This window comes from Bufo gargarizans, chromosome 5 (genome assembly GCF_014858855.1).
Source record: "Bufo gargarizans isolate SCDJY-AF-19 chromosome 5, ASM1485885v1, whole genome shotgun sequence".
Taxonomy (NCBI): Eukaryota; Metazoa; Chordata; class Amphibia; order Anura; family Bufonidae; genus Bufo; species Bufo gargarizans.
Genome location: NC_058084.1, coordinates 22,029,905 through 22,051,258, shown reverse-complemented (window position 1 = coordinate 22,051,258; position 21,354 = coordinate 22,029,905). Strand labels below are relative to the sequence as shown.

At 41.8% G+C, this 21,354-nt stretch overlaps 1 protein-coding gene across 2 annotated transcripts in view; it reads left to right on the top strand.

Moving 5' to 3' along the window:
- The window catches only part of LOC122939155 (cytochrome P450 2C39-like), a 222,289-nt gene extending 217,196 nt beyond the window's left edge, over positions 1–5,093 (top strand). For both annotated transcript variants that reach the window (XM_044295155.1, XM_044295153.1), the window contains exons 9-10: positions 11–152; positions 4,603–5,093. In XM_044295155.1, coding sequence (XP_044151090.1) covers positions 11–152; positions 4,603–4,796 — 336 coding nt within the window. In that variant the 3' untranslated portion in view covers positions 4,797–5,093. The remainder of the gene's footprint in view (positions 1–10; positions 153–4,602) is intronic.
- The last annotated feature ends 16,261 nt before the right edge of the window (positions 5,094–21,354 follow it).

The following is a 21,354-nucleotide window of genomic DNA, read 5'->3' as shown; positions in this document are numbered from 1 at the left end:
CTGTTATCAGGGAACACCTGTGATCCCCTTCCTCACATCCGTCCTGATGGACCCTTCTCAGTGGGAGACTCCAGATGAATTCAACCCTGGGCATTTCTTGGATGAGGATGGACAGTTCCGCACAAAGTTGGCATGTATGCCTTTCTCAGTAGGTAAGAGCTGAAACAAAAAAAGGCAACCAGAAATAAATAGAAGACTGAGGAACCATCTGTGAAGGGGACTTTACAGATGCAGAAGCTCTGGAGATATGCAGGTCTCCTCCTCCATACTCTGTGTGTTTTCTAAATATATTTGTTAATGCCCTTTTGAAGGGGGAGTGAGCAGCAGCATGACTAAGAGGGGACTGTCAGAGACTTCATAGCTACATAACAGATTTATATCTCGGTATAAGTGCTAACTCCAAAACCAATACTGGTCAGTAACTCTCTGTAATGTCCTTCTTGATCCTTGGGCATCTGAGTGAGTAGGAGAAGATTAAGAAGCAGCTCCTCCTCTACTTTGTGTGTGTGCAGTGGATGGCAGTCTCCCCCCACCATTTCCGACAGATCTTCAACCTAGATATTTAGAATGTACAGGGGAAATCTATTAAAAATACCAGATACCAGTGCTATAGTGGCCAAAAATGGTTACTCCTCAGGTAAACACCAGGCTTTTGATTAAAGCAGAGTTTTTTGAAAGGTTAGGTACACTGTAAAACTCAATTTGACATAAAATATTACTGCAAGGCCAACATAACCTGTAGATGAGCAAATACATGTAAACTAATGTACTACATATACGTTAAATGGAAAAAAATATATATTGCAGCTCCCCAGAAGAATAAGTCATCGCAGTGCGGCACAGAGTTCTCACCCACAGCACCAAATACCGCAGTGCAGCACTAAATACTACCCCATCAGTGGATTGCAACATAAATTACTTTCCCTGTAGTGCCAAATGCAATGCACCACAAAACAGCTCCCCAGAAACAACAAATATCTCGGTGCAGCACAAAACTGAACCACTCCAGAGGCCCCAAATGCCACAGAAATACCAACCCAGAAGACCTAAATAAGCATGTCAGTACAACATACGTCCTCAGAAGTGCGACACCGAGACCACAGTGGAGCACAAAATAACTTCCCAACAATGGCAAACAAAACCAGAATGCAGCACTAAAAACACTACCAAAAAACAAAAAAAAGCACCTAGAAGGAACGAAGATAAAAATCCAATTTTACAATATAGTGATCAAAGTTCCAAGATCCTTTAAACCAGTTTCAGACGAGCGTGATCACTGCGGGAAACGTGATCTGTGTGGGAGTGTGATGTCCCATACTGAACACTGCTCCCATGACATATATCCTGATGGCATTATAATTCTATAATTCTGTGTGTCCCTGCCTGACATTGGCTGTAATGAATTGTACTGAACACCTTATGTCAGTACAATTCGGTACAACCAACAAACACCTTGGTTGAGCTATAGATCCTGGTGGAAAGGACTTTGAATGACATATCACAGGAGGATAATATCCAGAGTGGCAGCCTGTAGAGCAGCGAGGGGACATGCCACCCAGTATTGATGTGACCCTGCCTCAACGTATTCTCTGCTGCAGAACCCAAAATAAAGCATCTGCAACCTTGGTGGTTTGATTATTGACCAAGTAACTCCAGTGGTTTTATACTTTGTCCACCTAGGCTCAATTACGTTTTCTATATGTTTTCATTTGCTGCTAGTCTAACTGTCCATCAATTCCAAACACGTATCATATGAATATCCTCTCAGCACAGTCCGTTTCTCCAGAAATACCACAGGGCTGCACAAAATACCTCCTCAGCAACCCTAGACAAACTACAGGGCAGCACAAAAGACCTCTGAGGTGCTGCTGGAGAAGTGCCAAACACATGCAGATGTAGCCTCCATGATTTTGAGTAGATTAGGGCCAGTTCACATCACAGTTTATTTTTAAGGTTCTTCTGATCCATAAGAACGGAAAAATAAAGAAAAAAAATTCCTGTGTTTTAAGCATCTGTTATGCACATTTGTTATCTGTTTTAGCCATAATTGTCTGAAATCCGTTATTTTGCATGCCGAACACCATCCGTTTTTTTCCATCTAAAATAACGGATCTTGGACAGAAATGGCTAAAACGGATGCCAAGTGTGCATAGCGGATGCTTCAAATACAGGATGTGTTTTTTTTTTTTTTTTTTTTGTTATTCTGACAGATTAGAAGAACGTAAACATGTATGGAGTGAACTCGCCCTTAGCGTGCTAATGCAACACATTGCAGTAATATAACAAATGTTGTTAAAGGGACCCTCCTGGTGCAGCTGGTGTCAAAGTAAGGCCCCTTTCACACGCATTGCACCCGCACTGAATCCAGACCCATTCACTTCAATGGGGCTGTTCAGATGAGGGGTGATTTTCACGCATCACTTGTACGTTGTGTGAAAATCACACAATGTTCTATATTCTGCGTTTTTTCACGCAACGCAGGCCCCATAGAAATGAAATGGGGATGCGTGAAAATCGCAAGCAAGTGCGGATGCAGTGAGATTTTCACACATGGTTGCTAGGAAATGATGGGGATAAAAGCAGCCCTGGACCCCATTAAAGTGTATTCACTGTTATTTTCCCTTATAACTATGTTTAATAATAGCATTCTTAATGCAAACTGCTTGGTAAACTGTGGATTGATGTGTTAAAAAATAAAAATTATTAACTTGCCTGTTCCAATTGATCACGCAGCCGGCATCCTCTTCTTGCTTCTTTCAGGACCTGCAAAAGGACCTTTGGTAACGTAATTGAGCTCGCTACGTGGTGAGTGCGGAGACTGTAGCGCAGGTCCTGCTGAATAAAGATGGAAATCTTCTATCTTCATTCAGCAGGAACTGCGCTGACGTCGCCACGCTCACCACGTGGTTACGTCACCAAAGGTCTTTTTGAAGGTCCTGAAGGAAGAAGCAAGATCCATTTGGTTCTTCTGGGAGATAGTCTGGGAGCATTACACTCCCAGGTCCTGAAAGGCTTCCCCGTGCGGCATTAAGGGCAACCATTGGTTGTATATTAAAAGCCCTGGTCTCACTGAAGCTGCTTACTGGGTCCTGAAGACTTCCCCGTGTGGTGTTCAGAGGAGCCATTGGTTGCATTTGAAATCCCTTGCCTTTCTGAAGAAAACAAGGCCTTTTAGAGCTATAGTTCCTATGGAGCCCTGCAGGTGGCAGGGCTCCATAAGAACGTGGCAAATCTGCATTGAATTGCTATAGCAATTCAATGCAATGTATTTTAGATGAAATCTAAGGATTACTTATAATTACCTAGGATGACAAAAAAATCCCTTATCCACACATTGCTTTAAAAAAAAAATTAAACAGTCTTTCACACATCAAAATGAAACAAAACCCATAGGGGCCCTTTCACAAGAGCGTGTCCACTGTGGGAATCGTGCTCTGTGTGAGAGAGGGACTGTGCGTTCTGGACTTGATAATGCTGTGTGCCTCTGCCTGACCTTTCTGTAACAGAATCATAGTGACAGCTTTGTCACGCTTCCTACGTCCAGAACTCTGATTCCTCTCACATGGAGCATGATCCCCATAAGGGACACGCTCGTGTGCAAGAGCCATAAAACTGTGACTGAATGTTTTTCAAATTCCACTCTCCATTTGGAGACAACCTGTCCTAAAAAATAATAATCCAGAAGGCAGGAGTAAAAAACGGAAATGCAAAAACACTAAATTCTATAGGACTGAAAGGGGTGAACACTGCAATTTTAGTTTTTTTTTAATGCTTTTTAAAAATGGAAAAAAAGGGTTCAAAAATCGCCCCTCTCTGTTTATACATTGTGCGGTAATATTGGAATGAGCAATGACTTTTTAAGCAGTGCCTGAGCAATAAGGACCATAGCTTGTCTACATTCTGTGACCGTTTCAGCTTCTGTGTATTCTTATCTCCCTTGCCCTGACCTTTGCCTTTTAACTGTATTGACTCTGTGCCACCTGTCCTGACCTACTGCTTGATATACTGTAATTCATGAACTCTGCCATTCTTGACCTCAGCTTGACCAGATCTCTGCCTGTCCTCTTGGTGCCATACACTGGTGTCTCTTGACTTGCCTGGGTCATTAGCAACTGAAGAGACTAGTGGCGGCCTCCTGCAGCAAAGTTCAGGTTCCCGTATTGGGTAAAATGGTGAATACCAGAGGGACATTTAGATAATGCCCTCAGGTGTAAGCTAAAGTCAAATCTTTTCAATGACACAGCAGGTCCACACCCCCTGCATTAAATGATGTCACTGCAAGTCGGTCAAAAACTGCATGCTGCATGAAAGATCATTGAAGAAGCTGAGCAGGAGCGTGACAAGTAACCAACCATTCAATCATTATTATTATTATTATTAGCTACCCTGTGTAGAAGTGAGACCAGGCAATGGAAAACGTATCATTGTATAAGAAGATATGCAACTTTTTATTACATTTCTCACCATTTTACATCTGCTTGCTGTCAATGAGTGGAAAACCCTCTCACTTGCAGTCTTCAGTGAGTAAAAACCTTGTATAGACCTAATAGTTTTCACACAGCTGAGACTTGGTTATTACAAACAGTTGTATTTTTCTTCTAGGAAAGCGAGCTTGTCCTGGAGAACACCTGGCCACCATGCAACTCTTCCTGTTCTTCACCTCTCTGCTCCAGAAATTCACCTTCACCCTTCCCCCAGGGACAGAACGTCAGGACTCAAAATTCCTGAACCTAAACAAGTATCAAATCCTTGCAGCAGGGGAGATCTGTGCCGAACCTCGTACCTTCTCCAAGTGATGGCCTGCTGTCCCAGCTGCACACCGTGGAAGAAATAACCCATAGAAAATGACAAAATAAAGACACAATTAAAATGTCACAATGTTTAAAATCTGAGTGATAATCCGGGAACAGAGTTTTCCTTTGTTTTGACGCCTCAAACATCAGGTGTCAGAATATATTATGACATGTCCCATAGTGTCATCAACTTCTGTATACTGAGCTGAATCCAGTGTGGATGAGGTTTAGGATCTGCTGTAGATATCCCCCATCTGCATGGAATTAATGTACAGTAATAAAAGATGAGCAAAACTGAAATTTAGTGTCCGATTTATCAAAATTATGAAAATAATTTGTTTCTATTGCCCTGAAAATTGGTGTATAATGGCTTCTAGTCTTCTAGGAATTGATTTGTTTATGAAAATATGTTGTCTCATCGTCCCCTCCCCCACCAAGCTCTTGAACGCAATGACGGCAATTTTAAATCATGACTGAATGACATTGGTATACCTAACTATGGGTAAACGCGTGTTTGACGTCTTAGGCTAGGGCTACACGACTACCTGTGTCGCGAAATATATTTTTTATAATGATAGGCTATGGTGTCGCACTGCAACATGCGACATGCTGCAACTGCGGCACGACAGCAGAAAAAAATCCATCCAAGATGGATTTTTTTGCAACTGTCGCGTCGCAGTCCAGCCTATCATTATAAAAATTGTTTCATGACATATATGCTGCACCAATGTCGTGCAACACGTGTTGCAGTGTAGTTGTGCCCTATGTGTCGCTCGACTTATTGTCATGCGACACGTCATCATGTAGCCCTAGCCTTAACAGAGTGTCTAAAAACACGCTGCGTGAGGATGTGTGTTCTGCTTTTCATATTAGAAAACTTCCAAAAATTGCCCTTTACCCAGGGCACATGGTATTTAAACAGTGTTATGGGAAAGAAAACAGTGGTTTGTTGAGACCCGACATCCAAAAATGATGCCTCAACGGAGGCACATCCCTACCTGTTAATGTCAGAAGAAACAGTGGCTCGTTCTGCACAAGCGTCCAAATATTATATGCCAATGAGGGCAAACTGCGGCATTCATTAACTATTTCCCCTGACCCACTCCTAGTTATCACAGGATGCTGAAACTGCACATTTGTAATGTGGAATACAGAGCAGTCATCAAGTTCCTTTACTTGAAAGGCTGTACACCAAAAAAGACATTCGATGAGAAGAAAGAGGTTTATGGTGAGTATTCCCCATCACATGATGTAGTCAAGAACTGGCATCGTCAATTCAAATGTGGTAGGACTTCGGTGGAAACGGCTCCAATTCCAGGGTGACCCCACTCTATCAATGAACACACTATCCAGCAGGTGGAGGTTGCAATTTTGGAAAATCGCTGCGTAACCATTCGCCCTAAATGTCTAGATTAGTGTGGGGTCCGTGGAAAAAATCATCCAAGACCATCTTCACATGCATAAGGTATCTACTCGTTGGGTTCCCTGGCTGCTCACACCTCTCCAGAAGCAGGAACGAGTCGAATGCTCTCAGGCTCTATTGACTATGTGCCATGGAAACCAGGAGGACTCTTTCAACTGACTGATCATACAGGATGAAAGCTGGGTCCATCACTATGATTTGGAGACTAAAGTCCAGTTGATGCAATGGAAGGATCATGACTTACCGCCTCCAAAGAAGGCACGTGCCCAACCCTCGGCAGGCAAGGTCATGCTCAGTCTTTTGGTACCAGCATGGAGTAGTATTGAAGGATTTCCTAGCAAAGGGTACCATGATCACTGGGGCATACTATGCTTCACTGCTGCGGAAATTGCGTGAGGCCATCAAAACAAAGAGACGTGGCATGCTCACCAAAGGTGTCCACCTTCTGCAAGACAATGCAACAGTTCACAACTCACATGTTGCCCACAAGAAAGCATGCTCCTGTGGCTTTGAAATTCTACTGCATCCCCCTTATTCACCCGACCTTGCACCATCGGACTTCCGTCTCTTTCCAACAATGAAGTTATTTTTGAAGGGCAAGCATTTTCCAGCTGATGAGACTCTGATTTGTGAAGTCACAACGTGACTTTTGGAGCAACCTGGCGACTTCTACAAGCAAGGTGTTTACAGTTGCATAAAGAGATGGGAGAAGTGTGTGTCCCTAGGTGGCACCTATGTAGTAAAGGACTAATAAATGTGCCAAGTTCCATTGCTCTCAGTCCACAGGAAGTGGGTCAGGGGAAATCTTTAATGAACGCCCCTCGTGTATATATGTGTCAATTGTCCAAAAAGAGTGGCTTGTTCTGAATGAGGCTGGAAAAAGTCTACCCTTCAATTGGGAGCAGAGGCAGTACAGTGTGGATTTGCAAATGGTAGCGTAATAGTTGCAGTAGCAGCACAGCATGGACTAGACAAGGCAATAGTGTGTGTGTGTGGTTCTTTAGGGGTGGTGGTAGTAGTAATAATGTAGACTGTAGCGGTAATAATAGTGGCAATAGGGGTAATAAAATGGGAAGTAAGAAATTAGTAGTAAGGAATATCGGCTGCAACCTTACGGTATGGACCATGATGATCAGCAGTCAGATATCGATCAGCGGTTTGAGAAGGCAGCAGTGTTGGCAGTAGTGATACGGCCTTCTCTCATCTTTTCTTAGGCCAGTGACAACACATTCATCGGTCATGTGATCTAGGAGCAGCTCAGCCCCAGAGAAGTGAATGGAGCTGAGCTGTGATGCAAAGCACAGCCACTATACAATGTATGGCTCTGAGCTTGGTAAGCACAGAGAAGGTCGCAGCGCTCACAGGAGCCCCAGTGCCTTCTCAAGCAGTTGATTGATGGGGGTCTGACACCTGGCACCCCCACAATCAAATACTGATGACCTATCCAGAGGACTGGTCATCAATATTAGTCTTGAAAAAGCCTTTTAAGGCCCCTTTCAGACAAGCGAGTTCCATACATTGGACTCGCAGCATGAATATGTGGCAGCTCCTGTCATGACCTCCAGGCACTGATGGGTCACATAGCATTATATTTAGAGATGAACGAATTTCTCAAAAATTCGATTTAGTTGGTTTGCCAAATTTTCCAAAAAGATTTGATTCAATACAAATTTATTCTTGGTGAATCATGTTTAAAAAAACGGCTATTTCCTGGCTGCAGTGAGCCTGTATAGCGGTGTAGAACACTGTGCCTGTATAGCAGTGTAGAACACTGTGCCTGTATAGCGGTGTAGAGCACTGTGCCTGTATAGTGGTGTAGAACACTGTGCCTGTATAGCGGCGTAGAGCACTGTGCCTGTCTAGCGGCGTAGAGCACTGTGCCTTGCAATAACACGCATAGGGAGTCTGCTGTGGTAGTGAAATAATACTGTGAGTCAGTATGACCTGCAGATGACAGGCGTCACTTTAAGAATCACTGCACACTTGAATTATTTGGTCAGTTTTGGCCCCATGACTGCCCAAATAACAAAGTGTGAAAGTTAATGTTACAGGTCGATGTTAGCTCCAGGTATAAAGAACCGTGCAGAGGCCCAAGATCCTACTGTAGAGCAAAGAGCGCACTCCTTTTACACCGTCGCCAGCTGATTCCACATAGATGTCTACAGAACCTGTTCTATTAAACACGTATACAAGTAGAGCCCCCGACAGAGTGGAGATGGGGTCACTGATTATTTTGCCCTTCCTCTGATCCATCATGTTGTAGACAAAATATTAATAGTTGTAATCGGCTCGCATCAAAGTTTTGTGTAAGGAAAAAGGCAAATCCATCCTCCATCAGCTGCAGCTAGAGAACGACCCAAGTGCTACCATCTTGATTGAAATCCTGATCCTTTTCATACTGACTGTTTTGCCACTGGTCCCGATTCAGCCAAAGTACCCTCTGCTAGAGTGTTCTTTGTCATCTGTCTCCCTATGTCGGATTTAGCCAATCTCTAAAAACACACACACATCCTAAGATAAAATGTCCGCATAATAAAATTCCCACAACAATCAGAACAATAACCCCCCAAAAAACAGATCCTGTCTGTGGAGCATCCTCCTTTACTGTCAGCATTTGGTCAGTAATCAATCAGTATTTTTATTTTTTTTTTAATCTTTATTGTTTTAATAATATTACAACATCGACAATTGCACAATTTTTCTATTTTTACATTGTAAACCGTAATTGTACAGCTTGCTAGTAACAACCCAGTTTGTCCCAAAACCTGCCGATCCCATGGCAGGGGAAGAGAGAAAAAATTATAATAAAAATCTCCCACAATCCGCTCCACCGTCCCCCAATTTCCACCCTCTCCCAATCATCCCCCAGACCCTTCATTTCAACCATTCCTGCCATAGTCCAATAAATCTAGTTATGTTGCTTACCGATGACAGATGGAATCTTTCACTGGCAATCGAAATTCTGGCCAGATTCTCCCATTCCTTAATGGTAGGTGACACCCTGCTACCCCAACGACCAATAATAGATTTCCTGGCATTGAATAAAAGTTTGGTTGCTATTGCTTGATGTTTTAAGTTGCCTATACCTTCCATTACCCCCAAAATACATATTTCAAAATCTGCCGGAACTCTAAACCCATGGTGTACCTCTATCCTTTCACTTACATTACCCCAAAATTCTTGAATTACTCTACATGGCCAAAGTATGTGAACATCATCAGCACCTATCTGTCCACATTTTTTACAACTAAAATCTTCAGATTTGTAGAATTTTATCAAGTCCTTGGAGTAATATAATCGGTATAAGATGTAAGATTGGGCAACCCTGTGAGAAAAATTGTGAAACCCCATTTTTTGCCAATATCGCCTTTTCCCAGAACTCTGTCTGCTGAGGGAAGGATTTCTTCCATTTGTGCATCAATTAACTGCTTTCTTTTCGGATCTCTGCTTTAGCAGAAGTTGATATATCCTTGATATCAGCTTCTTGCTCGCAGTTAGTTTGGATATTTTGACTAAAGGTTGTGGGAGGATATATATATACACATGTGTGTTCCCTTTACCAAGGATGCCCGCAGGGCTTGTTTCAATTGAAGATAAAAAAGGTAATATCCCTATTTTCAACTCCACAGATTTCTGTAAGGTCTGAATAACCCATTATATCTCCCTCCTTCCATATCTGTCCTAATCTGAAGATTCAATTTTTCCACCAGACTTCTTGTTGGATTGACTTTAGTTCTCCAAGATAACTATTATCCCACAATAAAGGATCTTTGTGCACTCCCGTATAAGCCCACATAACTCTAACCTTCTTCCAGATTTTAGTCCATAACAAGAATATTGGTATTTAATTTGTGTGTTGCTGTTGTATCAATATATCTGCTTCCAACAATTGAAAAATATTGCAGATAAGTAATTTTTTATTAATCCCTTCTAGTATCGCCTTGTACCTTTTGTGAGTTACTCCAATTTATAATATTTCTAAGATGGCCAGAAAAAAAAATAGAGTTCCAAATCCGGAACGGTAAAACCGCCCTCTTTCTCACTGCTATACAACATTTGAGCTCTTATTCTAGGTTTTTTACCACGCCATATCAGATCCGTCAATAAAGAAACTATCCTTTTTAAGTATTGTCTTGGGAATGATTACCGGCGCATTCCACATGATATAATTCACAATAGGTAAAATACAGATTTTCACCGGTGAGATGCGACCGGCCATTGATACGTGCAATTGTTTCCATATTTGTACTTTTTTCTTTATTTCCTGTATTTTGGGGAGCACATTTAAAGGTATAAAGTCCTTGGAATTGGGGGTAATTTGGATGCCTAAATATTTTACTGGTTCATCTATTTTCTTAATTTCGAACTGACCCGGTATTTTTTTTAAGGGGATCAAGCGGGATAAAGGCCGATTTTTGTCCCAGTTTACTAGAAGTCCAGCATATTCACTGTACTCTTCAAATATCTGGAAAATTCTCGGGAGTGAACCATGTGAACCCACAAGAAGCATAATATCATCGGTGTATAAAGCAATTTTTTCCTCATGTGATCCATATCTAAAACCCCCCATCTCACTATCTTGCCTAATCTTATCCGCAAAAGGTTCCATGGCTGTTGCAAACAGCAGGGGGGAAAAAGGGCAACCCTGTCTTACCCCCCTGCCGATGGGTATACCCTCAGAGTGCTCTCCATTCACTATCAGTCTAGCGGATATTTCGGTATATAGAAATTTAACTCAAAAGATGAATGTCGCCAACACCCATTTTCTTTAATGTTGCCATCAAAAATGGCCATTTTATGGTGTCAAATGCTTTTGAGGCATCTAACGTCAAGATCATACGCTCACCGCTGTTGGTGGGTTTCACCTGGATATTTACAAAGTTATTTTCACTTGTTGTTTTGCCCGACATGAATCCCATCTGATCCTCATGTATCAGTAACATCTCCCTGAGCCTGGCGGCCAGTATTTTTGCTAATATCTTATTATCTGTATTAATTAAAGAATTGGGGCAATATGAGTCTGGAAAAATTTGATTTTTACCGGGTTTTAAAATAAGAGTAATAAATGCTTCCCTCAAGAAGTCGGGCAGTTTTCCGATTTCTCTCGATTCATTCCACATTTCAAGCAATTTCGGAATCAATACTTTTCTATATTGAAGATGAACCTCAAACGGAATACTGTCTATACCGGGGGATTTATTTTTGGTTATTTTTGATGGTGTATTGTCCACTTCAGCTGTCTCTCTAAAGGGGCTTCCAACCTATACCTCTGCTCTATCGTTAACGTAGTAATGGTAATTGTCTCCAAAAATTGTTGTATTTGCATCGCATTCTTCGTTATTTTACCACAGTATATGCTCTTAAACTATTCTTTGAGCAAGTCTATTTTGGCCACTTGTTCAGTGAGGTTATGTCCATATTTGTCTGACAAGCAGTGCATATACATACTTTTATTCGATTGTGCGGCTAGCTTTTTACCTGGTATATGCGCATAAATATAATGGTCTCTCACAAAGTTCTCTTTTTGTCTTTCCGCCATCAAGGATACTGCATTTTCCAGTTTGGTGACTTTCTCTATCCATTCTTTATAGGTTTGCTCTATGGGTTTTCCAATATATATATATTTTCATATTTTTCTGCTTCATGCTCTAGTTCTAATATTTTTCCCCCTGGATTTTTTTTATTTTTATATATTGCTGTATATTTTAGAACGATCCCTCTAATGAAGGCCTTTGCAGCCTTCTAAACTATGTTGATTTCCGCAGAACCCTCATTAATGGAAAAAGTATTTCTTAATCTCTTCCAAAATTCTATCATGTGCTCCCATCATATTTATCCATCCTGTGTTTATGTTCATGCCTCTTGTTTTTTTTCCCAAAACCCATTTTAATATTTATAATTATAGGATTATGGTCCAAAGCCCCCCGTTGTCCGTAATTTCCTCGTTCAATATCTAAGGATCCGTTGTTATTAGTAAAAACTAAATCAATCCGTGATAAAGTTTTGTGCGTTTTAGAAAAACATGAATATTTCCTTAATTTTGGGTGCATTTCCCTCCAAATGTCAATCCAACCCAATTCTTGTACTGTGGTTTTTAATTTAGAACCCACGTGAACTCCTTGAGTATTCCCTATTCTGCATATATTTATTTTCCCATCCATTATATTAGTAAAGTCCACCAACAGTGATTTATCCCCTGTATAAAGTACAAAATCATGAATTTTTAATAAAATATCTATTTTAAAGGGAGGCGGTATATATACATTTGCTATAATCCATGCTCTATCTTCTAGCAAACAATCCATAAGGATGTATCAACCTTCCGTATCTACAACAGTTTTTACTATTTTAATATCTATATCGTGATGTATTAATATGCTCAATCCCCTCGCATAGGATGAAAATACCAAGTGGAAAGAGTACTGCATCCAGGGTCTAGTCAACCACCCCACTGTCTCTTCTGTCAAGTGTGTTTCCTGCAAGCAGATTATAGCGGGGAGGGATCTTTGTATTGCATTAAACACGGCAACTCTTTTTATACCCCGGCTAAAACCCCTAATATTCCATGAAATTATTCTCATATAGGCTTGTACAATTGTCTCTCGCTTGTTTATATTGATCCAAGGGGGAAAGAGGGAGGACGGAAAGGGAAGCCAGGGGAGGCAGACTGAGAGGGAGAACAAAAAAAAGAAAGGATGATTTTTTTTTTTCTTCCCCGCCATCAGGCCAGCTTGCTAGAACCCCCACACACATGACCCAGGTTTGCCTCAGCCCTGGCTCTCTAACTTGGCATAGCCCCCTCCCAGTGCAGCCCCAACCCACTACACCTCAGATCTTTAATTTTTTCCCTAATCCACTCGCTTACTGACTCCGCCGAGTCAAAGAACCAAGTTCTATTATCTCTTTCTTTCCGTAATTTAGCTGGAAACAACATTGTTCCCGGAGGAGGTGGTTTTGCCAGGACCCTGTAGGCCCTTTCAACAAAATTCTTATAGTCTGAGATATCCTGTCCCAGCTGGTCAATCAACCACTTTTGTATAAACCCACAAAGGTCCTGTCCCTCCACCCCCTCCGGGATCCCCAATCTCCTGGAGTTATTATCCAGTTCTAATACCTTGTTTTTTATGGCTCTATTTTGATCCTTTAGTATGTTTTTCTCTTTAATCGTATTCTGTAGGAAATCTTCTGAGTCTGATATTCTCTTCTCTGCTTCTGATAATCTGTCTTTATACTTTTGTAAATCTACTCTAAGAATCCCGACTACTTCCTTAATATTTCCTGTCTGGAGGATGAGGTCCTTTATTGCCAAGCTGCAGTTTTTAATCTCTTGGAATATGTCCTGCAGACTAGGCACTTGTTCCCCTTGTTGGGGGTTATTTCCTTCTACCAGTTTGTTTAGTGCTCCTCTCTCCAGTCCCGAATTCCTCCACAGCCATATTCTGAGTAATACTTTCCAGTGACCCAAGGGATTCACCTTCTTGGTCCTGGGAGGTATCCTCATTCCTTTTCCTAGGAGGGTTAGTTGTTCTTTGCGTATTAGTCAGGAGCTGTTGTTTAGTTCTTTACAATTTTTTAAACATAGGGGAGATTGAGATATTCAACTCCTGCTGACCCCCCCCCCCCCTTTTTTTCCCTGCTCCCTGTCTGGCCATTGTCCAAATATTTCTAGTATAGGGCTCCTTAAAACTATTTTATAGCAATATAAACTGGTTCAATCGATTAACAGCGAGACCTATAGTGGTGATTATTCAGTAACTTATTACAAGTTATGCAAACCCTCCGCCGACCCCGTATGTGGCAGGCCGCCCACCAACCACCATATCACACATCAGTTAGCAAACTAATCCGTAACAGAGTTAATTTACTATTAATGTGATAGTCTTTCAGTAATTCCGTTAACAAGTGGTAGGACAACAGCAATTAATAAATTAACTCCCTTATAGGGAACCTGTCACCGGGATTTTGGGTATAGAGCTGAGGACATGGGTTGCTAGATGGCCGCTAACACATCCACAATACCCAGTCCCCATAGCTCTGTGTGCTTTTATTGTGCAAAAAAACGATTTGATACATATGAGAATAAACCTGAGATGTGTCCTGTCCCTTACTTATCTCACATACAGGACTCATCTCAGGTTAATTTTCATATGTATCAAATCGTTTTTTTACACAATAAAAGCACACAGAGCTATGGGGACTAGGTATTGCGGATGTGCTAGTGGCAATCTAGCAACCCATGTCCTCAGCTCTATACACAAAATCCTGGTGACAGGTTCCCTTTAAAGTTAGTAATAAAGTCTACTCTGTTAGTCATCTGGTATTACCATTTCCAGTTGGTAAATAAGGGCTAATTTAGTTAACTTGGCAATTAATACAATGGAGTCTTTCAATAATCCCATTAACAGGTAATAGCACAGCAACAGTTAATAAGTTAGCACCATTAGAGTTAGTAATGCAACCTTTCTGTTAAGCTTCTAGTATTACTATTTCTGACGCCCGCAGTAAATTAGCTCCAGGAGGCCCAGTAGTAGGATTTCCAGCCGTCTAATATCATCTGTGGCAGTATGACCCTTCGGAGGGACCTCAGTCCATTACATAGGGAGGGGGGGGGGGAGAGAGAGGAAGACATGAGAGGATTTCCAGGGAGAAGTACTATTTCTACAGCTCCTTGTTCCTGGCCATAAACCTCAGCTCCACATGTATTTTAACTATTTAGGACCAGCTGATAGGGCTATGTCGTTTATCTTGCATCCCAACATCTCCTCCTTTGTATCCCCCTTGACTCCCGTTTTCTCCAGATGACATCTGTGTTAAAGGTGTGGCGTCAATCAGATTTCTCTCCCATAACAGGGTTTCCCACCATATGGCCACGTTTTTCACTGGGATCTCTTAGCCCTTATACCCAGCTCCTGCACGTCTCCGTTAATCACAGACCTCACATACTGAAGAAGATGGTGAGTGGAAGGCAGGCAACGCCTACCCGCAGGTGACAACCTGATTCTTGACAATCCTTTACCACCTCTCCACGTCCGAGATAACCAAACCACCAACTCTTCTCATCAAGGTAAGGAAGGAGTCCACAAGCCACCAATAGCAGAAACACAGACGGGGGAGTCGGCACTTATCTGAGCAGCGGAGTCGAGAACAGCAACACACAGCAGCTGCTGCGGTTACTTCACTGCCATCCTGGTGCAGGTGGGTGGGCGCCAACAGCCGTGAGGAAGGGGAGAAGCACTCATCTTCTACGGCAGGGTCTGGATGCTGGATCACGGCAGTGACTACATCACAGCCGCCAAGGTGCAGGCGGGCCGGAGCTCATCAGCTGAGGGAGGAGCGCACGTCACCTGCGTGCGCACTCATGCATCAAACTTAATCAATCAGTATTGTTAAAGCCCAAAAAACAGGAGTGGATCCAAAACAGATGACACGTGAATAGAATATTTTAATGTCTTTTGTGTTTTGTACCCACTCCTGCTTTTGGCTACTAAATCATAAGCCAATTCTGACGCAAAATAGGGACCATGTCATACAGGCCTTACAGCTGCTACATAGAGAGGATCCGTTGTGCGTCTCATTTTTTCTTCCTTCTAACAGATCAGAAGAAGGGTCAAATAAATGATGATGTCAACCAGGCCAAAAAGGCCAAATAGTGGTCCAGTAATGGATTGGGGAGGGTGGGAACAGCATGAGAAGTGGAGAGGTGGCAGCAGCATGAGGAGACCACAGAGGGGCCCAGTGACAGACTGGATAGGTGGGGGGGCAATACCAGTACCAGCTAAAGATGGTGGGTGGCAGTAGGAGCACCTGGCAGCAGGTGTGGCATCAGGTGGGTGGGAGCATCATAATCGTAGCTGAAGCAGGTAAAGAAAGGTCTCTTTTGTCAAAGTGTAATTTTGACACCATGGATGATCTAGTCTGATGCATCAGTCACTGGTGTTTGAAAATCCTGGCTGATCCACGCCTTATTCATCTTCACAAAGGTCAGTTTGTCCACATTTTGGGTGGACAGGCCAGTTCTCCTTAACACCATGTTTTTCCCGTTGTCGGTCACCATGGTTCAGATTTTGAGTTGTCGAGGAGAAAAACAGGATTCGATTTCTTGATCATGGACACAGAGCAGTTCCTCCCCTGTGTGACTCCGTTCGACCAGGAAAACTAGGTGCAGAACAGCATGACACCGCCGTTCCCTGCACATGTGGTATGCTGGAGGAGCACTGTGAATTGTCCCTGCAGTGGAGGCTGAGGATACGGTGGAGGATGAGGAGGCAGAGCCGGACAAATAGTTATTTACACTGGACAAGCTGGCACCCCCCTCCGTTAAAAAGAGCAATACCAACTGGACAGTATCTCAGAGCGCGGACAAATTGTTCGGATGAAAATTGCTTTATTTCTGAAATTGAAGAGTTATTTCATCAGTTCCAAGAAAGTGGCTACCCTACACGTCCTCTTAAAAAAGCTTTCCATAATGTGAAGTTACAAAAAACGAGAAGATCTTTTAGATAAAAACAGAAATGATTAGATGTATAGGAACATATGAGGAATATACAAAATAAATTAATACCATTTTAAAAAGACACTGGCAGTGGCACATCCTACAGTCAGACAGCGGTTTAAGACCCATCCCCAGCTAATATACAAGTATAACCTATCAAAGAGGACCTAATCTAAGCAATTATCTTGTTCATAGCCACTATCGGGAACAAGAATCATCCATTAAACATAAAGAAGGACCAAGGGGATCAACACCATGTGGAGATTGCTCCTTTTGTAAATTTATTCTGAGAGCAGCTTTTCATAAACCCGAGTGATGGCAAAAAATATGAGATAAAACAACTTATAACTTGTAAGACCCAAGGGGTGATTTATGCCGCAATGTGCACCTGCCCCAAATTGTATGTGGGCAAAACCACACAGGAATTAAGGTGATGTATATTTGGTCATCTGAGTGCCATTGAAATAAATAAAGATATGTCAATAGTGCGACATGTAAAATACTTTCATGGTAATAATCCAAGATGACTAAAATTCTGGTGGATTTAAGAAGGAAAAATGGGACCAAGAGGAGTTAACTTGGAGAGCAAATTATTACAAAATGAGGCGAGATGGATATATAGGCTCAATACAAGGATCCCCACAGGCCTCAATGAAGGTTTTTCTTTTTCAACCTTCATATAAATGAATAGGGAGATACTTATGATTGAGAAATTATACAAAAATTTACAAAAAAAATGAATAATTGAGATATAAATATATAGCCAAATAATGTTTCCTGACCATCTAAAAAGTATAAAAAGAAAAAGAAGCAAATTATTAAATTAAAATGAAAAAAATGGATAGGATGATGAACATCATGAATAGTATTAAATATATTAAAATAGGATGGATATAATTTTTTGATGCGGGAAGATATAATAGATACATCTTATGATGGACTAAGAGATATTAGGATGAAATATTAACTAGAAAAAAATCATCAAATATTGGGACAATGTACACTGCAAGATGACTAATTTATGGGAGTGATTAGAATAATTCATTAATAATAATATAACTAACATGATTGCAGTAAATAAGGAAACTTAAAACCACCTCAGCTCCCCTAGCTTAAACCCCCTTAATGACCAGGCCACTTTTTACACTTCTGCACTACACTACTTTCACCGTTTATCGCTCGGTCATGCAACTTACCACCCAAATGAATTTTGCCTCCTTTTCTTCTCACTAATAGAGCTTTCATTTTGTGTATTTCATTGCTGCTGACATTTTAACCTTTTTTTATATTAATCAAAATTTACAGACATTTTTCACTTTCGATTGTAAACTTTTTCAAATAAAACTACATTTCTATATACATTTTTCTCTAAATTTATTGCTCTACATGTCTTTGATAAAAAAAAAAATACAATAAGTGTATATTTATTGGTTTGGGTAAAAGTTATAGCGTTTACAAACTATGATACAAAAATTTGAATTTACGCATTTTGAAGCAGCTCTGACTTTCTGAGCACCTGTCATGTTTCCTGAGGTTCTACAATGCCCAGACAGTAGAAACACCCCACAAATGACCCAATTTCGGAAAGTAGACACCCTAAGGTATTTGATGATGGGCATAGTGAGTTCATGGAAGTTTTTATTTTTTGTCACAAGTTAGCGGAAAATGTTTTCTTTTTCTTTTTTTCTTACAAAGTCTCATATTCCACTAACTTGTGACAAAAAATTTAATTTTACATGAACTCACCATACCCCTCACGGAATACCTTGGGGTGTCTTCTTTCCAAAATGGGGTCACTTGTGGGGTATTTATACTGCCCTGGCATTTTAGGGGCCCTAAAGCGTGAGAAGTAGTTTGGAATCCAAATGCGTAAAAAATGCCCTGTGAAATCGTAAAGATACTCATTAGAATTTGAGCCCCTTTGCGCACTTAGGCTGCAAAAAAGTGTCACACATGTGGTATCGCCGTACTCAGAAGAAGTAGGGCAATGTGTTTTGGGGTGTATTTTTACATATACCCATGCTGGGTATATGACAACTTTGTATTAAATAAATTGGAAAAGTTGTCTTTTAGAGAGATATTTCTCTCACCCAGCATAGGTATATGTAAAAATACACCCCAAAACACATTGCCCTACTTCTCCTGAGTACGGAGATACCACATGTGTGACACTTTTTTGCAGCCAAGGTGCGCAAAGGGGCCCAAATACCTTTTAGGAGGGCATTTTTAGACATTTGGATTCCAGACTTCTTCTCACGCTTTAGGGCCCCTAAAATGCCAGGGCAGTATAAATACCCCACATGTGACCCCAATTTGGAAATAAGACACCCCAAGGTATTCCGTGAGGGGCATGGCGAGTTCCTAGAATATATATTTTTTGGCACAAGTTAGCGGAAAATGATTTTGTAAGAGAAAAAAAAAAAATCATTTTCCGCTAACTTGTGCCCAAAAAAAAATATATTCTAGGAACTCGCCATGCCCCTCACGGAATACCTTGGGGTGTCTTCTTTCCAAAATGGGGTCACTTATGGGGTATTTATACTGCCCTGGCATTTTAGGGGCCCTAAAGCGTGAGAAGAAGTCTGGAATATAAATGTCTAAAAAATTTTACGCATTTGGATTTCGTGAGGGGTATGGTGAGTTCATGTGAGATTTTATTTTTTGTCACAAGTTAGTGGAATATGAGACTTTGTAAGAAAAGACAAAAAAACAAAAAAATCTTCTATGAACTCGCCATGCCCCTCAAAAGAGATCTTTTTATAGCGCCGCAGCGATTTTACTGTGTTTTTGCAGTGATAAGAAAAAAATAAATTTCTGTCACTGCGGTGGGGCGGACTGAACGCAAGTGTGCGCACAAGATCAGGCCTGATCGGGGAAACACTGCGTTTTTTGTAGAGCCTATAAAACATGTCCTATTCTTGTCCGCAATTGCGGACAATAAAAGGCATTTTCTATATAGTGCTGGCAATGTGCGGATCCGCAAAATGCGGAAAGCACATTGGCGGTGTCCGTGTTTTGCGAATCCGCAGTGTCCGTGTTTTGCGGATCCGTGGATCCGTAAAACACATACGGACGTCTGAATGGAGCCTTACAGGGGGGTGATCAATGACAGGTGGGTGACAGGGAGTCTATATGGGGTGATCATTCCCCTGTAAGGCTCCATTCAGACGTCCGTACGTGTTTTGTGGATCTGTGGATCCGCAAAACACATACGGACGTCTGAATGGAGCCTTACAGGGGGTGATCAATGACAAGGGGGTGATCAGGGAGTCTATATGGGGTTATCACCCCCCGTCATTGATCACCCCCCTGTAAGGCTCCATTCAGACGTCCGTATGTGTTTTGCGGATCCGTGGATCCGCAAAACACATACGGACGTCTGAATGGAGCCTTACAGGGGGGTGATAAATGAAAGGGGGGTGATCAGGGAGTCTATATGGGGTGATCACCCCCCTGTAAGGCTCCATTCAGACGTCCGTATGTGTTTTGTGGATCCGTGGATCCGCAAAACACATACGGACGTCTGAATGGAGCCTTAAAGGGGGGTGATCAGGGAGTCTATATGGGGTGATAAGGGGTTAATAAGGGGTTAATAATTGACACTGGGGTGGTGGGTGTAGTGTAGTGGTGTTTGGTGCTACTTACAGAGCTGCCTGCGTCCTATGGTGGTCGATCCAAGCAAAAGGGACCACCAGAGGACCAAGTAGCAGGTATATTAGACGCTGTTAACAAAACAGCGTCTGATTGTACTTTTCAAGGGTTAAAAAAATCGCATCTACAGCCTGACAGCGAATGATCGCCGCTGGCAGGCTGTAAATCCACTCGTTTGCCTCCCGATCCTGTGAACGCGCACTCCTGTGTGCGCGCGTTCACAGGAAATCTCGTGTCTTGCGAGATGACGCGCCGGCGCATCAAGGAGGAACAGATCGACCGCCGCCAGAACGCAATCCTGCGTTAGGTGGTCCGGAGGCAGTTAAAATGAACATGGGTAGATATTTAATAATTTATGAACATCATGGTTATAAATGACTGTAATTACAGTATATCCAAATCTCACATGTGGAGTATTATAAATTACTAGCTGAAGGACCTGGCTTTGCATGTGTATATTTAATCTATTTGATTTAAAGTTTCTGTGTGTCGTTAAACGATATTGGCAGTTTCCCCCATAACAGTGACCTCTACAGCACCCCGCCCCATGTCTGCTTAGTTATGTATCTAATCCTATCCTGTGTGATACTGTCTGCTGAGCTGTGTATCTAATCTTATGTTGTGTGATACTGTCTGCTGAGCTGTGTATCTAATCCTGTCCTGTGTGATACTGTCTGCTGAGCTGTGTATCTAATCCTGTCCTGTGTGATACTGCCTGCTGAGCTGTGTATCTAATCCTATCCTGTGTGATACTGTCTGCTGAGCTGTGTATCTAATCCTATCCTGTGTGATACTGTCTGCTGAGCTGTGTATCTAATCCTGTCCTGTGTGATACTGTCTGCTGAGCTGTGTATCTAATCCTATCCTGTGTGATACTGTCTGCTGAGCTGTGTATCTAATCCTATCCTGTGTGATACTGTCTGCTGAGCTGTGTATCTAATCCTGTCCTGTGTGATACTGTCTGCTGAGCTGTGTATCTAATCTTATGTTGTGTG